Consider the following 15,861-nt stretch of genomic DNA (forward strand, 5'->3'; position numbering starts at 1 on the left):
TGGTTCAACTGGGTATCCAATTGAGATCCGTGTTTAGCGATGCAGAACAACAGCATTTATAAGCATGAGAGCTTTTGACCGCTTTGAGAACCATCCACAGATGAGTAAGGTATACTGCCTCAGCCGAGCACGCCTAGTTCAGTTCGATCAGCTATGATGTGACGGTCTCGTGCGGCAGACATATAACTGAGACACCAATGGTATAGTAGTTGTTGCTGGATATCCTAGCACCCAATACGAACTGTATTGCCCACATCCTGCCATACCTTCAAGCTCTACCATACAAGGCTGCACGCTTTTTAGTATCTCCTATATGTGGAGCCACACTCTGACTGATATCCACCGACAGCCAAAGCCACACGAGATCTTTCTTCTCTAGCATACTTGTAAAAGAGGGCACGAGGTGGCTTCGATAGGATCTTGGAGATTCGAGGAAGTAATCGTCGAACTTCATCACCAGTATCCTGACTGGCCTCTCCCTGCCCTAGTGATCTACCAATCAGCCTACTGGCGGTCTCTACTGCTGCTCTGGCTATGAGTGCTGCTGGTGTCGACACAAACTCCGAATAACAAAGCGTGAGCTCGCAAATGTAGAGCATCATGTCATAGAGAGGCTTCAACTGTTGAAAATCGAGCAGCTCAATCTGCATGAATCCAATGACTGCGGGGAAGCCGACTAGATAGTCCAGTGTTAGAAGCACCGTCTTCTCCATCTGTGTGATATCCTGCAACTCATAACCAGAAAATAGACAACACCTCTCACGAAAGCTCGACGCGGTGGACAAGCGGTTGAGATACTTGCTCGCCAAGAGAAGAGCGACACCACCTAGGAGTTTACAATGACATCTCTTGACGATTCTTTTTGAGCTGTATCTGTCAAGGATGTTGACTGCCAAGAACAGTGTATCAGCACCAAGTGCTAGATCGTTCTGGCTCTTTGAAAGCAAAACGACCAGATTGTATCTCGACTTCCACCGATACTCAGGTTGTAGGGCGATTCCAGATCTGTCAGGCCGCGTTCTGATCTGACAAAGACATTAGATATGCAATGCACCACGCGGTTTCTGCGATGAAAGCGATCCCACCTCCAATGACGACATATGTTCCCTCATCTCTTCTCTGGAATCGCTTCTAGGTTGAGTCTGCATCCATCTTTTTTTTCTTCTCCCCCCCTCTGTGAACGCGATCGATACTTTGTCCATCAGATGATCCAGTCTCCAGAGGATCGAAGTGATCGAGATGTAGCTCAGCCAGGTTATCGAGCAGTCCGTTCTCAATATACATGGTCTGGGTATTATCTATCGTGGATAAGTGACATGTCCTCTGCTTCGGAGGTCTTAGCTCTCTCCATCGTGTACGTCCGGAAAATCATCATTCACCCCTACTTCTACAAGATCCCCACGAGCCGAAGGCCAATTTGGAGTTTTACGACGCTTTCGTATCCTATGACTATGAGGTTCTGTCCGCGTCTTGGCGTCGGGCGACGTCTCAAATCATTCAGCTGTAAATTACCAGAAGACTGTAATATATTCCACTCAACCTCAGATCCGTACGATCACTGGCACTCTAATTGCGAAAGACTTGGGAAAGACCATGGTGATCTGGAATTAGAAGCACAGATTCCCGACTTCACAAGCGACATCAATCCGCGGATAGAAAACACGACTAATCCCCATCCTATGAGAAATACCGCTGGGTTGTAGTGTCTCACTACTGATCACTGTCGGATCGTTTTGTTATTGATCTCCCGGTAACTATTGTAAGATCTCATATAGTAGTGACGACTGATTGCATACAAAGCGACCGAGTTTCCGAGCCAACCAAATCAGTGTCGAACCCTAGACATTCAATATGCATGAGGCTGTCGATACATAGCAGACGAAGTCTTTTCCGCGATGGGGACATATTGAGGAGTTCAATGAGTGTTACTGTGCATATACAATGCGGCTCGGGTTCCAGTCGCGAGCGACCCACTTCTATGCGACTACCTTTGGAACTACAGAGTTCGTAAACTCCCGCAGTAGCCTCTTCTTGAGCTTTGGAAAACTGTTCGCGGAATGGAGTAACCTGAAAGAACTCTCTATGAACTGTTCAATCTCCGAATCTGGATCGCTCCCCACATCTCTTATGAATAATGTGATCTGCAAGTAAAAGTCGATCTCACGGTCATCCGCAGAAAGTCGAGCCAAAGTTCCAACATCTGTCATGCGCCTAAGGTCAGGACCTGAAGGGTAACTGTTTGCCACTATGTGCGCAATCTGCGTCTCTGAAGGATCTACGATTGACCGTAACTCGGGGAAGGTCTCTGGTGAAGCTGTTGTGGCGAGTATATGAGGACCTGTCGTAGTCCTGCTCTCAACTTGTACAGTCGAATCTCCAGTCCTATCATCCTCTAGGCTGCTATGGGAAAACACAGTCAAAAGTCGGTGCTCCATACTTCTTACCATAGTAAAATGAAAGCAGCAAGTGGCAAGAAATAGAAGCAGAGTCAATATCGCCTGCACCTTACAAGCAAATCTAGCAGTCTTGCTCTCAACACTGATGAATATGCCGGCGAGACAGAGCTGCATGATATACAGGCCCACGAAGAGTTGGTTGATAACATTCGAGAATATCTCACCGTTAGTGCCTGCCGCGTTCTCCTTGAATCGGCGCAAGGCTGGCTTTGTTGCCATCAGAAGCGCAAACAATCCTAAGCTGCTGGGCAACAAGGCTAGAGGGGTGATGATTGAATATACTGTAGCTGCGAAAGTCAGCTTGAAGAACCAAGTTCCGATGGATTTCCCGAGCCTACCGATCACTCCCAGAAGCGCGACTGTCGAGTACATCCCTGTTATGGAGAAAGGATCCTGTGAGGCAACCGCGGCAAGATGACGGGGCGTCGAGCTCAAGAAACGGCTCTTGAATGTTTTCTTGAGAAGATAAGCCCATTGCGCAATCATGTCTGCGAAAAGCGAAAATCCCTGTAAAGTCAAGAAAGAGATGAAATAGTTACCGGCTTTGGGGAGATTCAAGGCCAGCACTCTGGGTATTGCAGATGGCTTGTTCAGGACTTCAGACAATGTGACCATCAAACTCGACGAGATTGACACTAGCAAGAAAGCTTGTAAGAAGAGGAAGGCCGAGTAGTATCTATAGTACGCTATCTCTGCCTGAGCATGAGTGACATGACAGTGCCAAGAGGAAAGATATCGCAGAAGCGACGGAACAAGCGCTACCACCGCAGCGACAAGCAGTTGAGGTACAGCGCCTTGGAGGTATGCCAACGCGCGAGGAGGTATTCGGTTCACCCAGTAGAGCCATGAGATGTTTTGTGTCAAGTCTTCCATCTGACCGAGTGATGCACTGAAAGTCACCGGCAAGGCGAGCACAACGGACAATCCCAAAGAAAAGATTGTCATGATTACGTTGATCACTGTCCTCTGGGCCCTGGGTTTGCGAGCGTTCAACCAATTGATACAGTCTAGAGCTTCAGACACCGGATAAGTGTGCAGAGGCCAGATTGTTTGCGGCATAACATCACGAACAATAGCCGAGTCTGCTTCGAAGATCTTCAGGATCGCTAGACTGGAGAAATCGTATTCGACATACGGCTTGGTAAGGTACTCTTGCATTCTCTGAAAACAGCGCACCAATCTTTGCCTTGTCCGATGCGAGTTCTCTGGAGCTGGGCTGACGTTGGCTCAGTGCGTTTACTAGGCGGCAGCTTTGTACTGACCTTTCTTGTGCTCTTCTCGACATGCCTCTTTCTTTATCTGAGTTAGCGCTCGAAGGTATGGTTGTCCATCGACGAATGGTGTCTTGTTGTCTCTCGTGGTATGCAGTCTGACTTGACACGCATATAGCTTATGGAACATGGACTCCATCAAGTCTTTTCCGAGCCTGTTCGGAATATCAGTAACGAGGTAGAAGCGACTAGCCGTGCCAGAGTCGTGCATGTGCCTGATAACGACGAATTTTGCAAGCTCGCGACGCGAAAGCAAGCAGAAGAGACCCGTGAACCAGTAAGTCGCAACCAAGTGTGTCCAAAGACGGCCAGTGTTGCCTTCGAGGATGTTCAGGCAACTGAACTTGTCAAGGCCATGGATCGAAGAGTCTGACTGACGATGGACGTAGTTCAACGGCACCAGAAGGGGCACCATGAAGATGGCAGTCAAGCCGAAAATTCTCGTGAGCAGGCGAAGTAGAGCAAAGAGACCGATAGCATCTAAACACGAGCTATCTAAGTCGTAGAAGATGGTGTAGAATGATCTGATATTCCTAGCATCGAAGAACAAGTCAATTCTGCTTGCTCCTGTGATACTTTAACAAATCTCACCATTTTCCGCGATATCTCCTGCGGAGGATGACAAACCCCCCGATCTGTACAGCTGCTACGAATGCACCAACCTGTATAGAGGCCAGGAAGCCATCGAAAGAATTTCCGTAGTCTTGTTGAGCCGATCCGTTACCAATGGCTATGGTGTTGGGATCCATGTGCGTATCACTTGTGTCTCTCGTCTGTGCGCAGTCTCATTGCCTGTACTTAGACTCATGTGAGATCTATATATTCGCACTGCAAAAGATGGATCTTGTAAGTGTGACAGACTCTTCGCTGTAAACCTCACTCAACGACCTACCAGCGATTGACTGTCTGACATGACAGCATATTTCGCTCATGGTGTTCGCCTGGCTCAGAGGACTCAAGATTTCACCAAAATCCCGAACATGGTCTCGTCAAAAAAATCAAGAATCGTGGTCGCGTGGTGGCATGGTTGTGTTTATACCGTCGGTCTATTGAGTTTGAACTGTGGGAATGCGGGGAGTTGGTTTTGACCGATCCTGCCAAGACAAGGCTGAGTGTAGACTAGCTCACGTAAATCAGAGAGCAAAAACCGTAGAGATGATGCACTGAATCAGCATGTGGATCATTAGATGATCGATATGCAAGAATGCATAGAACGTTGAATCTCTTTTTAGGACAGAGCAGAAGAAAACTCGGACTTGGATCGAACTTGAGTAAGACTTGGTCATGAAGTTTACGACATTGGCCCGAGGCATGATGTGGACACCATGAGATTGTGGTATCGAATCCTGACATCATGACTACCATTCAAATTTCGTTGCACATCAAAGCCACCTATGGCTTATTGTAGCTACACTCTATATGCTAGCCCGACATTAGGGTATGAGGATCACAGATTAGAGCCCCCCAGTCGACCCCAGCAACCGCTAAGGTGATAGGGTTAGGGAGCAGCTTATTCTGTTGAAGCACATTCTCTATTATCGTTCTTAAAGACCAAGTAAATCTCATCGGATTCGCGAGCCGGCGGAGGCAGGGGCTTCAGGCTTATTTCCTGATGCTTTGAAGCAGATCCAGGACGAGGCCCTGTGCCTGAAGCATAGTTCCGGAGATTTCGAAGCAGAACGGACAGTGCGGGAAGGGAAGAGGTGATGATCTGATCGTCCATGTCAGCAAGACATCGTTGCTTACCAGCAGATGGTAGATGTCAAGTCTGTACTTGCCCCGACACAATTCTCCACAATACCCCAAAAGACAAGCATGGTTGAATCTCCATCATTGATCATGGTCTCAATCTGACATACCCGCGCCACGGAGCAGATAGGAGTCAACAGTCCAAGAAGAGTTAACGCGATCGGGCGGGCACGTTCTGCTTTGGTCAACTGTAGCTTACTTAGCAGAGGTATTGGCAATAGTATAGCGACAACATTAGTCACAAGCATGACGATGAATGTGCCATAGGACAAAGGACTGGTAGCAAGGCATCTACCGTCAGTCTGCGGTAACCACGCTCTCTTGATTGGCTGGCAAGAGAGCAGGAAAAGCAGAAACGACACAAGATGGGCTAAGACGATGAAAGTTATTCCGAGGCGGAAATTCCGTTGGTGAGTGGAATCAGTCGCACGCTTACAGTACTCCAGGGCCGCGAAGCCTAGGGCAAGATTGTATGCTGCTTTGGCCAGGATGTGCGCCAGGTTTTCCACATAACCAAGCTGGAAGAGTGAGTGCTCGGAAGAATGGATAGAGACTAGGCCTCAGTCTACATACAAGAGTATACAGCTCCAAGTTGGCTTTTGGGAGAAGATCAAGGGGCAATCCCAGACCAAGTCGAGTCTGAACGATTGCGAGGACGATATATACGACAGCAAAGGCCTGCATGTGATGAGTCTCAGCTAGCATTGCTCATAGGATCACATTCACATACTGTATACAAGCAGAGATGGTAGTAGCTCAGTCGGCCGTTCTTGTTAATCCGTAGACAATGGTATCCTCGCAGAATGACGATCAGTGTCATCAGTGGAACAGACACCGCGCAGACTGATATCACCATTAGATATCTTGACTGATCAACAACCTCTGGTGACGCGTTGCGAATCCAGCCCATGATTTCGAGCTTTCAAGCAATAATCCAGCTTGCATCAGATATGGCGGAAGAAGCTCTCACGGATATATATATATCAAAATGAGATAGTGGAACGGTATGTGATCCGTGGCTTTTGTGGACTTCCGTGATCACACCATCATTTGGTTCTCATGTCATCTACCGGCTCATTGTGGGCCTTACACCTCGTGCATAAGGAATACTCAATTTCTCCTTGAACTTTGTGTCGTTGATGCAGCGCCATATGACCCTCGCAGGCAAATCGCCGCATAGTATAGCGAATTACTGTCTCAATCAAGCTAGGTTCTGATCAAAGTTCAGAAGACCTATACAGTTATGCCATCGACACAATGTGGGGGCTGGAACAACCAATCGCGTATTGAGTGACACGGTCTAATAATCTGTCATGGTGAGTTAGACATGTTACGCATATTATCATTTTCCAGTCCACGGGCCACTCAAGCGCCCTCATGACTGGTCATCGCCGGACGACAAGATTTACTCACTTCGACGCCACCTGGCGCCTGTGAAGTATCGGTACATAGCCGAGTGCAGGCAGACAGCTTATCAATAACGAGCATATGTACGGTGCGCCACATACAGGTGTTCGATGGGTATGGTTGAGGAGCGATTCTATACAAAGCAATGGCGCTTCAGGAAAGGGGATTATCAGCTTTGCTGGTTACCGTCATGTCTGCTAGATCCACCACAGGGCCAGCGAGTTCAAGAGCGTCCGACAATGCTCGTACCATCTCAAGAAGCTGCTGCGCCTCGAGAGCAGCCATAGCCTGCATAGATCCGCCAGCACACTTCAGATAATCTCTGTTATCTCCACGATTACCATTGAAGACAGACCAGTTGGCTCTTGCGATGAAGCATGCCAGCTGTAGATTCCACACTTTGCAAAAATCTTGCAAAAGTTCCCTTCTCTTTACAAGAAGCTCAAGACCTGAGAAGAGAGACTGTGACATGGCAAGATTTCCATATACCCATAGATAGGCTCGCAGATGCCGAAAGCCAGATATATTGCTGTCATACGAGGCTGGTGACGCGGATAAAGAATCCAGAAAGCGGGTCACCGAGTGGAGAACGCTAAGATCCAATGCCATTCCTTGGATACCGAGTGACGGAGATTGAAGCGAAGGCCGGGCGTTCTGGTTGTGGACTGGATGTTGGGCAAGATGCGTAATGATTTATTTAGATTCCGAGCTATAAGAAGTTCAGACAGATGTAAACAGGAGGCCGTGCCCTTTAAACCATGCTTCCAGTGGAAGCTCATCACCGTAGAAATTCAAAGTTCAGTTTGCGAGACCCCTGTCAAGTCTAGATCAGCGGTGATTATGCCGGTCGCTAATCGTCGCATAATTGGTTGGGTGGTACTGTAAACAGGTCGTAATTTACAAGATTACCAGTATACTAATCAAACAACCCGCCGTATGTTCTTCTCGCTCGCTTTTTCAGTCTACTAAGGAATGCGCTGAGATGTTCTCATTAGTCAGAACACCGGGCCTAGTCGCGGTCGCAAGCTCGATTTGCCCAGGTGTACAGCCACGCAATGCCATATAGCAGCCGCCGATTCGAGTCACTAATGCCGATGTTGAACCAAGACCGACAGCCTCTTGATCGTGGGAACAACGATCGTTTCTCATCTCAAGAGGCTACACAAACAACATAGTCGCCTTCTCTGTCTGTACACTCTAGTGTCGGGAAGGTTCTCTACATCTAACAGCGATGCTGTTGCGTGAGTGGTTCTCAAAGTGCAAGCGACACCTTTCTCAAGTTCTACCCCTGAGTACATGTTGTCGAGAACTGGGACAACACTGATCGGGAACACACAACAGACAGGCCCATAACAAATTGGCAATCGACATGTACACAAAACCATGTATCTCCACTTCTCTTCGCTGCAAGAAACCTAATGCTTGAGCATCTTGTTCATACATGACATCTTGCTGGGACCAGATGATCAAATAACCACGCGACCCCGATGTTTTCATACTGCTTGTAGTCGAACCGTCATGATATGACTACTTCATGCAAGGGAAATTCCGCTTCTCTGATGTCAAGGTCGTTCAGTGCGTATTTTAGAAAGACTCTCACGCACTGACGAGAACCAAGACCGCTGCAAAACTATGGCAAGATCTGTAGGACTTCGTGAATCGTATAGAAGTTGATATCATAAGCTTATGGCCTTCGAGCCCTGGCCTTACTCGTCAGCAAGTCACGAGATAGAGCGAGAGCGAGCTTCGACTCTATACACCGTTGCAGATACGCTACTGTCTCTGTTTGCAAGCTCCTGACGATACGATCGGAGACAATCTCCTTAGTGAGTTGTCTTAGATCGTGGGATAGAGTAGGGAAAACTTCGCAACGCTCGAGGATCAAGTCTGCCGCGGGGAGAACACCGATGTAGTCGATGGCTTCCTCGCTGCCCTCGATCTTCCGTTTAGAAAGCTCAACTGTGAGACATGACCTTGACAGATTGCCGTGCTGATAAGGACTTGTCGCTCGGTTCACTAAGTCCTCGACGTGAGACACGCTCTCGAGAATTTTCTGCTCGTTGAAGCTACCCTCACAAGTACACGAATCCTTCAATAGCTCCAGCATCGAGATTATGTCCTCCAGCAAGCCAGGTGCGTCTCTGAATGATTTGAGTTTGTCAGAGTTCTCTGCGCTCTCCAGATGAAGGGCTGAGATCTCAGCTTGAAGCTTGTCCTGGATCAGTTTTGTGCCTTCCAAGAGGTTGGTCTTTCGAACTCGTTCGGCCAGATCAGTAGTCTGATCATCCACATTCCAGGGTAACTCGTTCGCCCATTTAGCGTAAAGTTTGACGTGCGGCTCCAACTCCTGGACTTCGTGGATCATACGGCCCAAGCGGATCCCTATCAATATCTGAGAAGACTTGTATGGGTGATTGTTCACGATACTCAAGACATCAATCGCCTGTTGATCCATGTGTTCACAGGCTTTCCACTGTCTTCTCACACTGGAAGGTGTCCTAGGAACTTTGCGATGGGCCAAGAACGTGAAAGCTCTTTCTAAGACTTCTTTCGGTTTCATGATTTTGGCCCTCTTCGGTAAGCTGGTGAACAACATGGTTCGATGCATTGATGATCAGTGTTCAGCTACTTTGATGAATCCGCGCGACATCGTTAATATCGATGGCCGCCCTCGAAAGATTTCTATCCATCACGCGTGGAACGATGTAACATGAGGTCATGAGCTGATCATCTCATCAGTTCGATTTTACCACATCTCATGACGGACAGACTAACGGCATTCTATTCGCGAATTGTCGTTTTCGAGCTCAATTTCAGCCGGCTGTTGGCAGATTCGGTTTTACGTAAAATTTTACAGATCGCCTTTCTGGCGAAAGCCAGCACAGCGGCTCTAAAGGACTATCTCTCATGAGCTCACGTTTGAAAAGCATTAAGGTGAGATAAAGCTAGAACACAACAATACTCGATGTCCGACAAAACAACGCCCATCAGCTGGAATCCTCAGCGACACTGGAACGGTATCGTTCTATGAACCTCAACTCGACATAACGGAGAATCAGATAAAGGATGACAGAGGCCACGAATCCGACCAAGATCGCGAGCTAGTGTAGGCAACGTCAGTAGTGGATATGTAGTCAAGAGACAATAACTTACGTCTAGTCCAGAACTCTTGAAGAAGAAGCCTATCGGACCGATGTACCATGTCTGTGTCATACACAGCACAACAACGGTACAGCTCAGTAGGAAGGTTGCCGAAGACGCAAGGCCGAGAGGAAACTGTCGCTCGTCCTCTTGTAGTAGCCACTTGTTGTTGTAACCCATACATTTGTCGAACAGGACGTATTCGGTGAGGAGGATGCCGAACCAGATACTGGCAAGAGATCCGGTGATCGAGTATACCGATATCATGATATCCGCCAGATGATCTCGACCCAGCACAGCGAACATGACACATATCGGCATGATAACTGTTGGATATATAGGCGTCGGGACGGATTCAAGGCGAGAAGAAAGATCGTACAAGTCGGCGAGCATGCTGTACATTGACTTTATCATGTTTATCATGATACCAAGCACTAGCACTATACCACAGGAGATCTTGAGCATCATGCCCGTCGGATGTAAGACCTCTGCGATGAGCGTACCTATCGATCCTTCGTAGGCCTCCCGCCATGTTGCGATCGTATCCGCTTTTGCACCCAGTCCAGCACCGACGACGAAGGTGAAAGCAAAGCTTAACAACATGCCGATCAGGGTTTGCAGAAAGATGAGACCACTCTTGTTGCTCTTCCCATCGTACTTGCCGATTGATGTTGCGAAAGGTGAGTAAAGTATGGCTCTCGCCAGGCAGAGATTGAAGAAAGAGATCCGGTGACCAAGTGAGAGCTCACCCTTTGCTCCCACCAAATAAAGTGATACTGACGTTGTTGGATGTACAGGTTGAGATGTTACCACGCTGCTAAGGATAAAAACAGCCACGATCTGCGCGCAGAGTGCGTAGTTGGGGTATATCTTCTTGACGCCGAGTATCAACACAACTCCGGTGATACAAGCGGACGTCACAATCGCGATGGAAGTCTGAAACACTGCCAGAGCTACAATGGCAGACAAGATCTGGCCAGCCGCTATGAGCTCGACGACCAGGACGCCAAGGATTGTGGCGCAGTTGAGGCACGCCAGAATTCTGGCAGGTACTCTGCCTACTACATGACGGTTGAGGGCTCGCCGCCCATGTTTGGGAGCAAAGGTGGAGATGAACGCCACGGAGAAAGATCCCATCGTCAACCCAGCAAAGCCACATAGGAAGGCGTCACGCAAGGATAGATGATACTTGAGTGGACCAAGAGAAGCAAGTATGACATTCGTGATCGCGAAGCTGGTTTCAGTCCACATGAACGTGTTTAGGATATCGGCAGTAGCTGTTGAGCACTTTTCTGACAGTGATTCCGCAAGTGCTCCTGTTCCGCTGACATCGCTCTCGTTTCCAGACTGGTATCTCGGGAGAGTCTCGGTGGGACTGACAGAGTTCTCGGTAACCATGGGATGTTCCTTTGGCAGTGTCTCACTGAAGTTCATCCTGGATCGGTTGATAAGTTGGAACTTTGTGCGGCAAGCACTATTGTTGGATGTTTGTTGGATGAAAAATCAGCCATCATCAACTGGGACCGCGCGAGTGAGCAAAGAGGTTATTGTAGACTCGATTGATTGTGTTCTCCGCATTACGGGCGTCACTCTGTCCTCTTACGAGAGTCACGCGATACATCTTTGTAATTTACGAACCCTTGGCGGGGCTTGTAAGCGGACCCGCCATATATAGATCAGCGATGCGCTGGAACTAGTCCAGGACGAGCTAGTGGTCTGAATCATCTGAATACCCGTGTCGCAACCGTCTACGATACGTACGGTAAAATCGAAAGTCAAGTTATGACAGGACGAAGAATCAATCCTGTCTGTCGTTCGGCCGTCGCTCTATCCAATGATTAACTCACGCCAACCTTATTGACGATACGCAGAAGATCTCGGAGGCCGGATCACGCTCGTGAGCACGAAGTAACTTGGGCACTTTGGTCTGCTTGCATCTCTTGTGCTGATGATCCACCAGTATGGTCACCGGCTTGTAATGCCCGGGACGGAAAAGTAGCGTGCCTAGTCTGATCATCAATGACCGGATGCTACAACGAGCATTGAGAAGCCAAAATTACACGTCCGACAATGGGGAACGCAACATTGAATCCTTGATAATTACACATACAAAACAGTCTCTGATGAGTATCTGGTGAAGTAGTCAGTCAGTGCATTTCCATTTTCTACAAGGTGAGTTCCAGTACGACATATAGCTGAGCCATTGCGGATGGACACACAAATACATCAAGTCTCATCGTCTCAATAACCTGAGCGCTCCATCTCTTCAGCTCTTTCTGGAAGCTTTATATTGCGATACTCTCACTATTCTCTGAATCTCAAGCCATGGCGATGTTAGAGAGATGCCCAAACGAAGTTTTGCAGGCGATCGCCTCCCGTTTGTCGCTTAGCGATGTGTTGAACCTCCGTCTTGTATGTTCAAGCACGGAGACAGGCATACGGAACTATATAACGATCACTTATTTCCGCGCTCTCCGGATGCGGTTCTCGGAAAAAGGTCTGCACTACCTCGCCAGCAAAACACGGTGTCATTGTCTCATCAAGGGGATGCGATTGATGACCATTCGGTTCTACCAGATACCGTTATATCATTTAGACCACTTGGACTCATCTAGGCTCAAAAGACTTCACCGAGATTTCATTGCATCCTCGTGGCATGACAGCGAGCCTCAAGCAGCAAACATTATGCGGAAGTTGAACCAATGGAGTCTATATAGATCGTTCTACAAGGCTCAACGACGGATGCTTGAGCAAGACAGAGATTTGAAGCTCCTGCAAGAGGTGATGACCAATTTAAGGACATGTGGAGTGATGTTGAATATCGAATACGAGGCGACGAATTATATTGATCAGTCCTCTCGTGCAGAAGACATCTCCGATCTTCTAGAGTTGATGCATGCATCGAGCGTACCCAAGGTCTCGCAGTCTGCACGCCTCTGTTACATGGTCGCCGATACCGGCATGATTTTTAGCATGCTATCGATCAAGCGAGCAGATGGAATGTTGCTTCGAGTTGACCAGCCGAGCCTAGTCTGCGGCTAAGGTAGCAAGATATCCACCATACAAGCCTTGCACTCCAATTGAAGCAGAGCTGCGACTGTTCAGGATTGCAATCACCATGCTAAATGCTGTGGCTCAGGAAAGCAGGTGGATAACCGGATATGCAAATCTCATGATTTAACGACAATTCTGAGCTCGTCGAACTCCGTGTCTTTAGTACTATTTGCGATTGGGGCGTGATGACAATACCTTGGTTCCCTCAGTTGGATGGCTGTGCCACAACAAACAGTTCGTAAGATCTCGTGGTGGTGATAAAGAACAAGTGTGACTTCGTCAACATGAATTGATCCTGCGCCCTTGCTCAGACCATCTTGATATATAGGCTTGATGTATCTCCAATGACAGATTCGGGTAATACTATCAAGTTCTTGACTTCTTCCTGTGAGGCTGGTCATGTTCCAGGCTAGGAACCTCATCGTGACCCAACCGTTTCCTCTTTGGAGAGTTCTGGTAGCTTATGTCATCAGCATGATGACTGCAGCGAGCACGACAGGTGTGCAACTGTACGTACCGCTTGTAGAACACAGGAAGCATAGTGCGTCCACCAACAAGGATCCAGCAGTTCGATGGCTCCGTAGTAATGCTTACAACTGTAACATTGGCATCTATTGCAACAATACCGAAGAATATACCACAATATCTCTCCCCAAACTCGAACTATGGGGATGAAGTTCTCTCGCTGAACAATCTGGACTCCTAGTTAGCATATGCCCGTGGAAGAAGTAAGACAATCTGGGACGTACTTACATCGTCTCTCTCTCCAGTGACCACGTTTGAGCGTAGATCCTTATGTACAGCCTGGAACTCAGTCAGCCGGAATCCACAGTTGGTTTACCAAGGAGGCTCAATCACCTTCATCTTTCTGTTTCCGGATACAGAGACATTCAAAACAAAGTCGGACGTCCGGAGTACGCAATGCCAAACTCCAGCATCTTGATAAGGAAGGATGTAGACGACCTTCTTTCGGCCCAATTCTGCTACAGCAATTCGCTCTCTGCACAGTTGTTCAGCCTTGGTAGCAAGCTCTGCATTCTCTTGCTCGATGTCAATGTCTGATCGTCGGTTCGATCCTTGCGCTACGCTGTTCTCTTTCTCTCCTACCCTCCCGTCCGCATCTTCGATCTCGAGGACTCTAATCTCGGGGCCGCACGTGGTGAGCTGGGCTAATGTATTAAACAGTCTTGACGCACTTTTACGAAACTCAATATCTTGTTCGGAGGAGGCTCCGGGTCTGTGCGTTGTGCGAAGTTGTTCGATCGTTTTTACTTCTGCAACAGCAGGCATGTGATCTCTTTTCCCAGTTTTATCCTTTAGATCGAGCCGCTTCTTAAGCATCAGGGCGTTCATAGTGGGTTCTTCCAGGCGCTTTTCCACCTTTTTCAACCAGACTTCGCATCTGTTTCTCATGCTTGGACAGAATTCAAGCAAGACGTCCAAGTAATGGTGGCTTGGCTCGCTTATGCTAATAAAACTTCAGCCATGTCAAAGACGTTGACAAGTATCGCGATTACTTACCATGCACTGAGAGCTTTATGAGACACTTCGAGTATGCCTGCGCTAAATTTGTCGCAAAGAAGTTTCCATCTCTCCCCGTCACGTTTCCAAGATCGGACCCGCCTTTCAGCTTGCTTGGGATTTTGGGTGTTTTTGGTCCATTCACTTATGGCCACAGTCAAGAAACCGACGCCCGATGTAGATTTGCCATCTTGTCCCAATTGTTCTTTGGTCTCCTCGATCTGATAGTACAATGCCACCTTATAGTATCGAGACCTGATATCGGCCCCTGCAGCTTGCTCTGAAGTCTGCTGCAGGACATCCAGTACACGCAGTAGATCGGTCTTGTTCGTATCAATTGGTATGCTTGATTCCCCAGATGTTCCTCTACCAAGTAGCGTTATTGCCAAATTCGAATTCTCCAGAGATACTGCGCCATCATAATATCGAAAGAGAGACTCATCAGATAACTTCTTGTCACGTTGATATTTGAGCAATTTCTCTAGTTCACTGCCTCTAAGCCGATCCATATCTGCTGGGCGGAGTTTCTCCAGGAATGATCCAGGGTCATGTTTCATCAAGCTGATATTTTCTTGTCTGGCAAGAAATCCGAGGTGAAGATCTCGACTTAGGCTTCTTCTGGAGAACTCTTCTTCTTCGCTCCCCGGGGTTAGACCGCAAAGCCTAAGATGGGTGTCCGAGTCGCAGGCTCCGACGCTTGTGGAGCAAGTTGGTGTAGGTCTATCGTCTTCATGTGTGTCGTACAAAGAGATGATGTGATTGATCTTCGCTGCACCGGGTATTCGAGGAGTTGCTCTTCCTCGATTCGACGGTTTTCGGGATTTCGGCGGACCATATGAGGCTAGAGCATCACAGAACCATTCAAGCGATCCGCAACTTAGTAATATCTCAGACAGCGGCTGTGGCATCTGCTGAAGTAGGTCTTTTTTCTCAAGCTGATTGTCCGTGTGGACTAAAGAGCCCAATACACTTTGCAACTTTGTGATGTTGTCCTGCTGCAAGACTATTGTTTGACTTCGTGTCATCTCGAAAGATTCACTACGGGGAGATGGAAGCTGTTTGCAAGAATATTGAAGTCAGCACTAAGTTAGAGAGAGATAGGAAGATTGTGTTGCTTGTCTCTACGCTGCTTTTGAAGGAAACTGTGAATGATAACGTATCCGAGACCTTCCGATCACGCTGAAGCTCTAGCTCAAAAGTGCGGTGACTTGAATGATGACGATCTCACCAACGGACTGCTACCAAACAGAATCGACCAGATC

General features: G+C 48.0%; 7 protein-coding genes across 7 annotated transcripts; all 7 read right to left on the reverse strand.

Annotated features, from left to right (window-relative positions):
* Window positions 1–299: 299 nt before the first annotated feature.
* M437DRAFT_61143 (cyclin-like protein) lies at window positions 300–1,019 on the reverse strand (the record flags this gene model as incomplete). Its single annotated transcript, XM_041023880.1, has 1 exon — window positions 300–1,019. A coding segment is annotated over one exon (720 nt), but the record flags the coding sequence as incomplete, so codon positions are not given.
* Window positions 1,020–2,873: 1,854 nt separating this feature from the next.
* M437DRAFT_61129 (DUF221-domain-containing protein) lies at window positions 2,874–3,329 on the reverse strand (the record flags this gene model as incomplete). Its single annotated transcript, XM_041023875.1, has 1 exon — window positions 2,874–3,329. A coding segment is annotated over one exon (456 nt), but the record flags the coding sequence as incomplete, so codon positions are not given.
* Window positions 3,330–5,469: 2,140 nt separating this feature from the next.
* M437DRAFT_61132 (uncharacterized protein) lies at window positions 5,470–5,949 on the reverse strand (the record flags this gene model as incomplete). Its single annotated transcript, XM_041023876.1, has 1 exon — window positions 5,470–5,949. A coding segment is annotated over one exon (480 nt), but the record flags the coding sequence as incomplete, so codon positions are not given.
* A 1,087-nt stretch (window positions 5,950–7,036) lies between these two features.
* Window positions 7,037–7,354, reverse strand: M437DRAFT_70628 (uncharacterized protein; the record flags this gene model as incomplete). Its single annotated transcript, XM_041025513.1, has 1 exon — window positions 7,037–7,354. One exon carries the CDS (start codon window positions 7,352–7,354, stop codon window positions 7,037–7,039), a length of 318 nt encoding a protein of 105 aa, XP_040874686.1.
* Window positions 7,355–8,567: 1,213 nt separating this feature from the next.
* M437DRAFT_89275 (uncharacterized protein) lies at window positions 8,568–9,479 on the reverse strand (the record flags this gene model as incomplete). The annotated part of the gene is made up of 1 exon (XM_041029010.1): window positions 8,568–9,479. One exon carries the CDS (start codon window positions 9,477–9,479, stop codon window positions 8,568–8,570), a length of 912 nt encoding a protein of 303 aa, XP_040874687.1.
* A 391-nt stretch (window positions 9,480–9,870) lies between these two features.
* On the reverse strand, window positions 9,871–11,275 carry M437DRAFT_61140 (uncharacterized protein; the record flags this gene model as incomplete). Its single annotated transcript, XM_041023879.1, has 2 exons — window positions 9,871–9,984; window positions 10,037–11,275. The coding sequence occupies 2 exons, from the start codon at window positions 11,273–11,275 to the stop codon at window positions 9,871–9,873; spliced, it is 1,353 nt and encodes a 450-aa protein (XP_040874688.1).
* Window positions 11,276–13,444: 2,169 nt separating this feature from the next.
* M437DRAFT_70630 (uncharacterized protein) lies at window positions 13,445–15,624 on the reverse strand (the record flags this gene model as incomplete). The annotated part of the gene is made up of 6 exons (XM_041025514.1): window positions 13,445–13,531; window positions 13,596–13,674; window positions 13,717–13,772; window positions 13,832–13,882; window positions 13,937–14,546; window positions 14,600–15,624. The coding sequence occupies 6 exons, from the start codon at window positions 15,622–15,624 to the stop codon at window positions 13,445–13,447; spliced, it is 1,908 nt and encodes a 635-aa protein (XP_040874689.1).
* Between the last annotated feature and the right edge of the window lie 237 nt (window positions 15,625–15,861).

Source organism: Aureobasidium melanogenum (assembly GCF_000721775.1).
Source record: "Aureobasidium melanogenum CBS 110374 unplaced genomic scaffold scaffold_55, whole genome shotgun sequence".
NCBI classification, from domain to species: Eukaryota; Fungi; Ascomycota; class Dothideomycetes; order Dothideales; family Saccotheciaceae; genus Aureobasidium; species Aureobasidium melanogenum.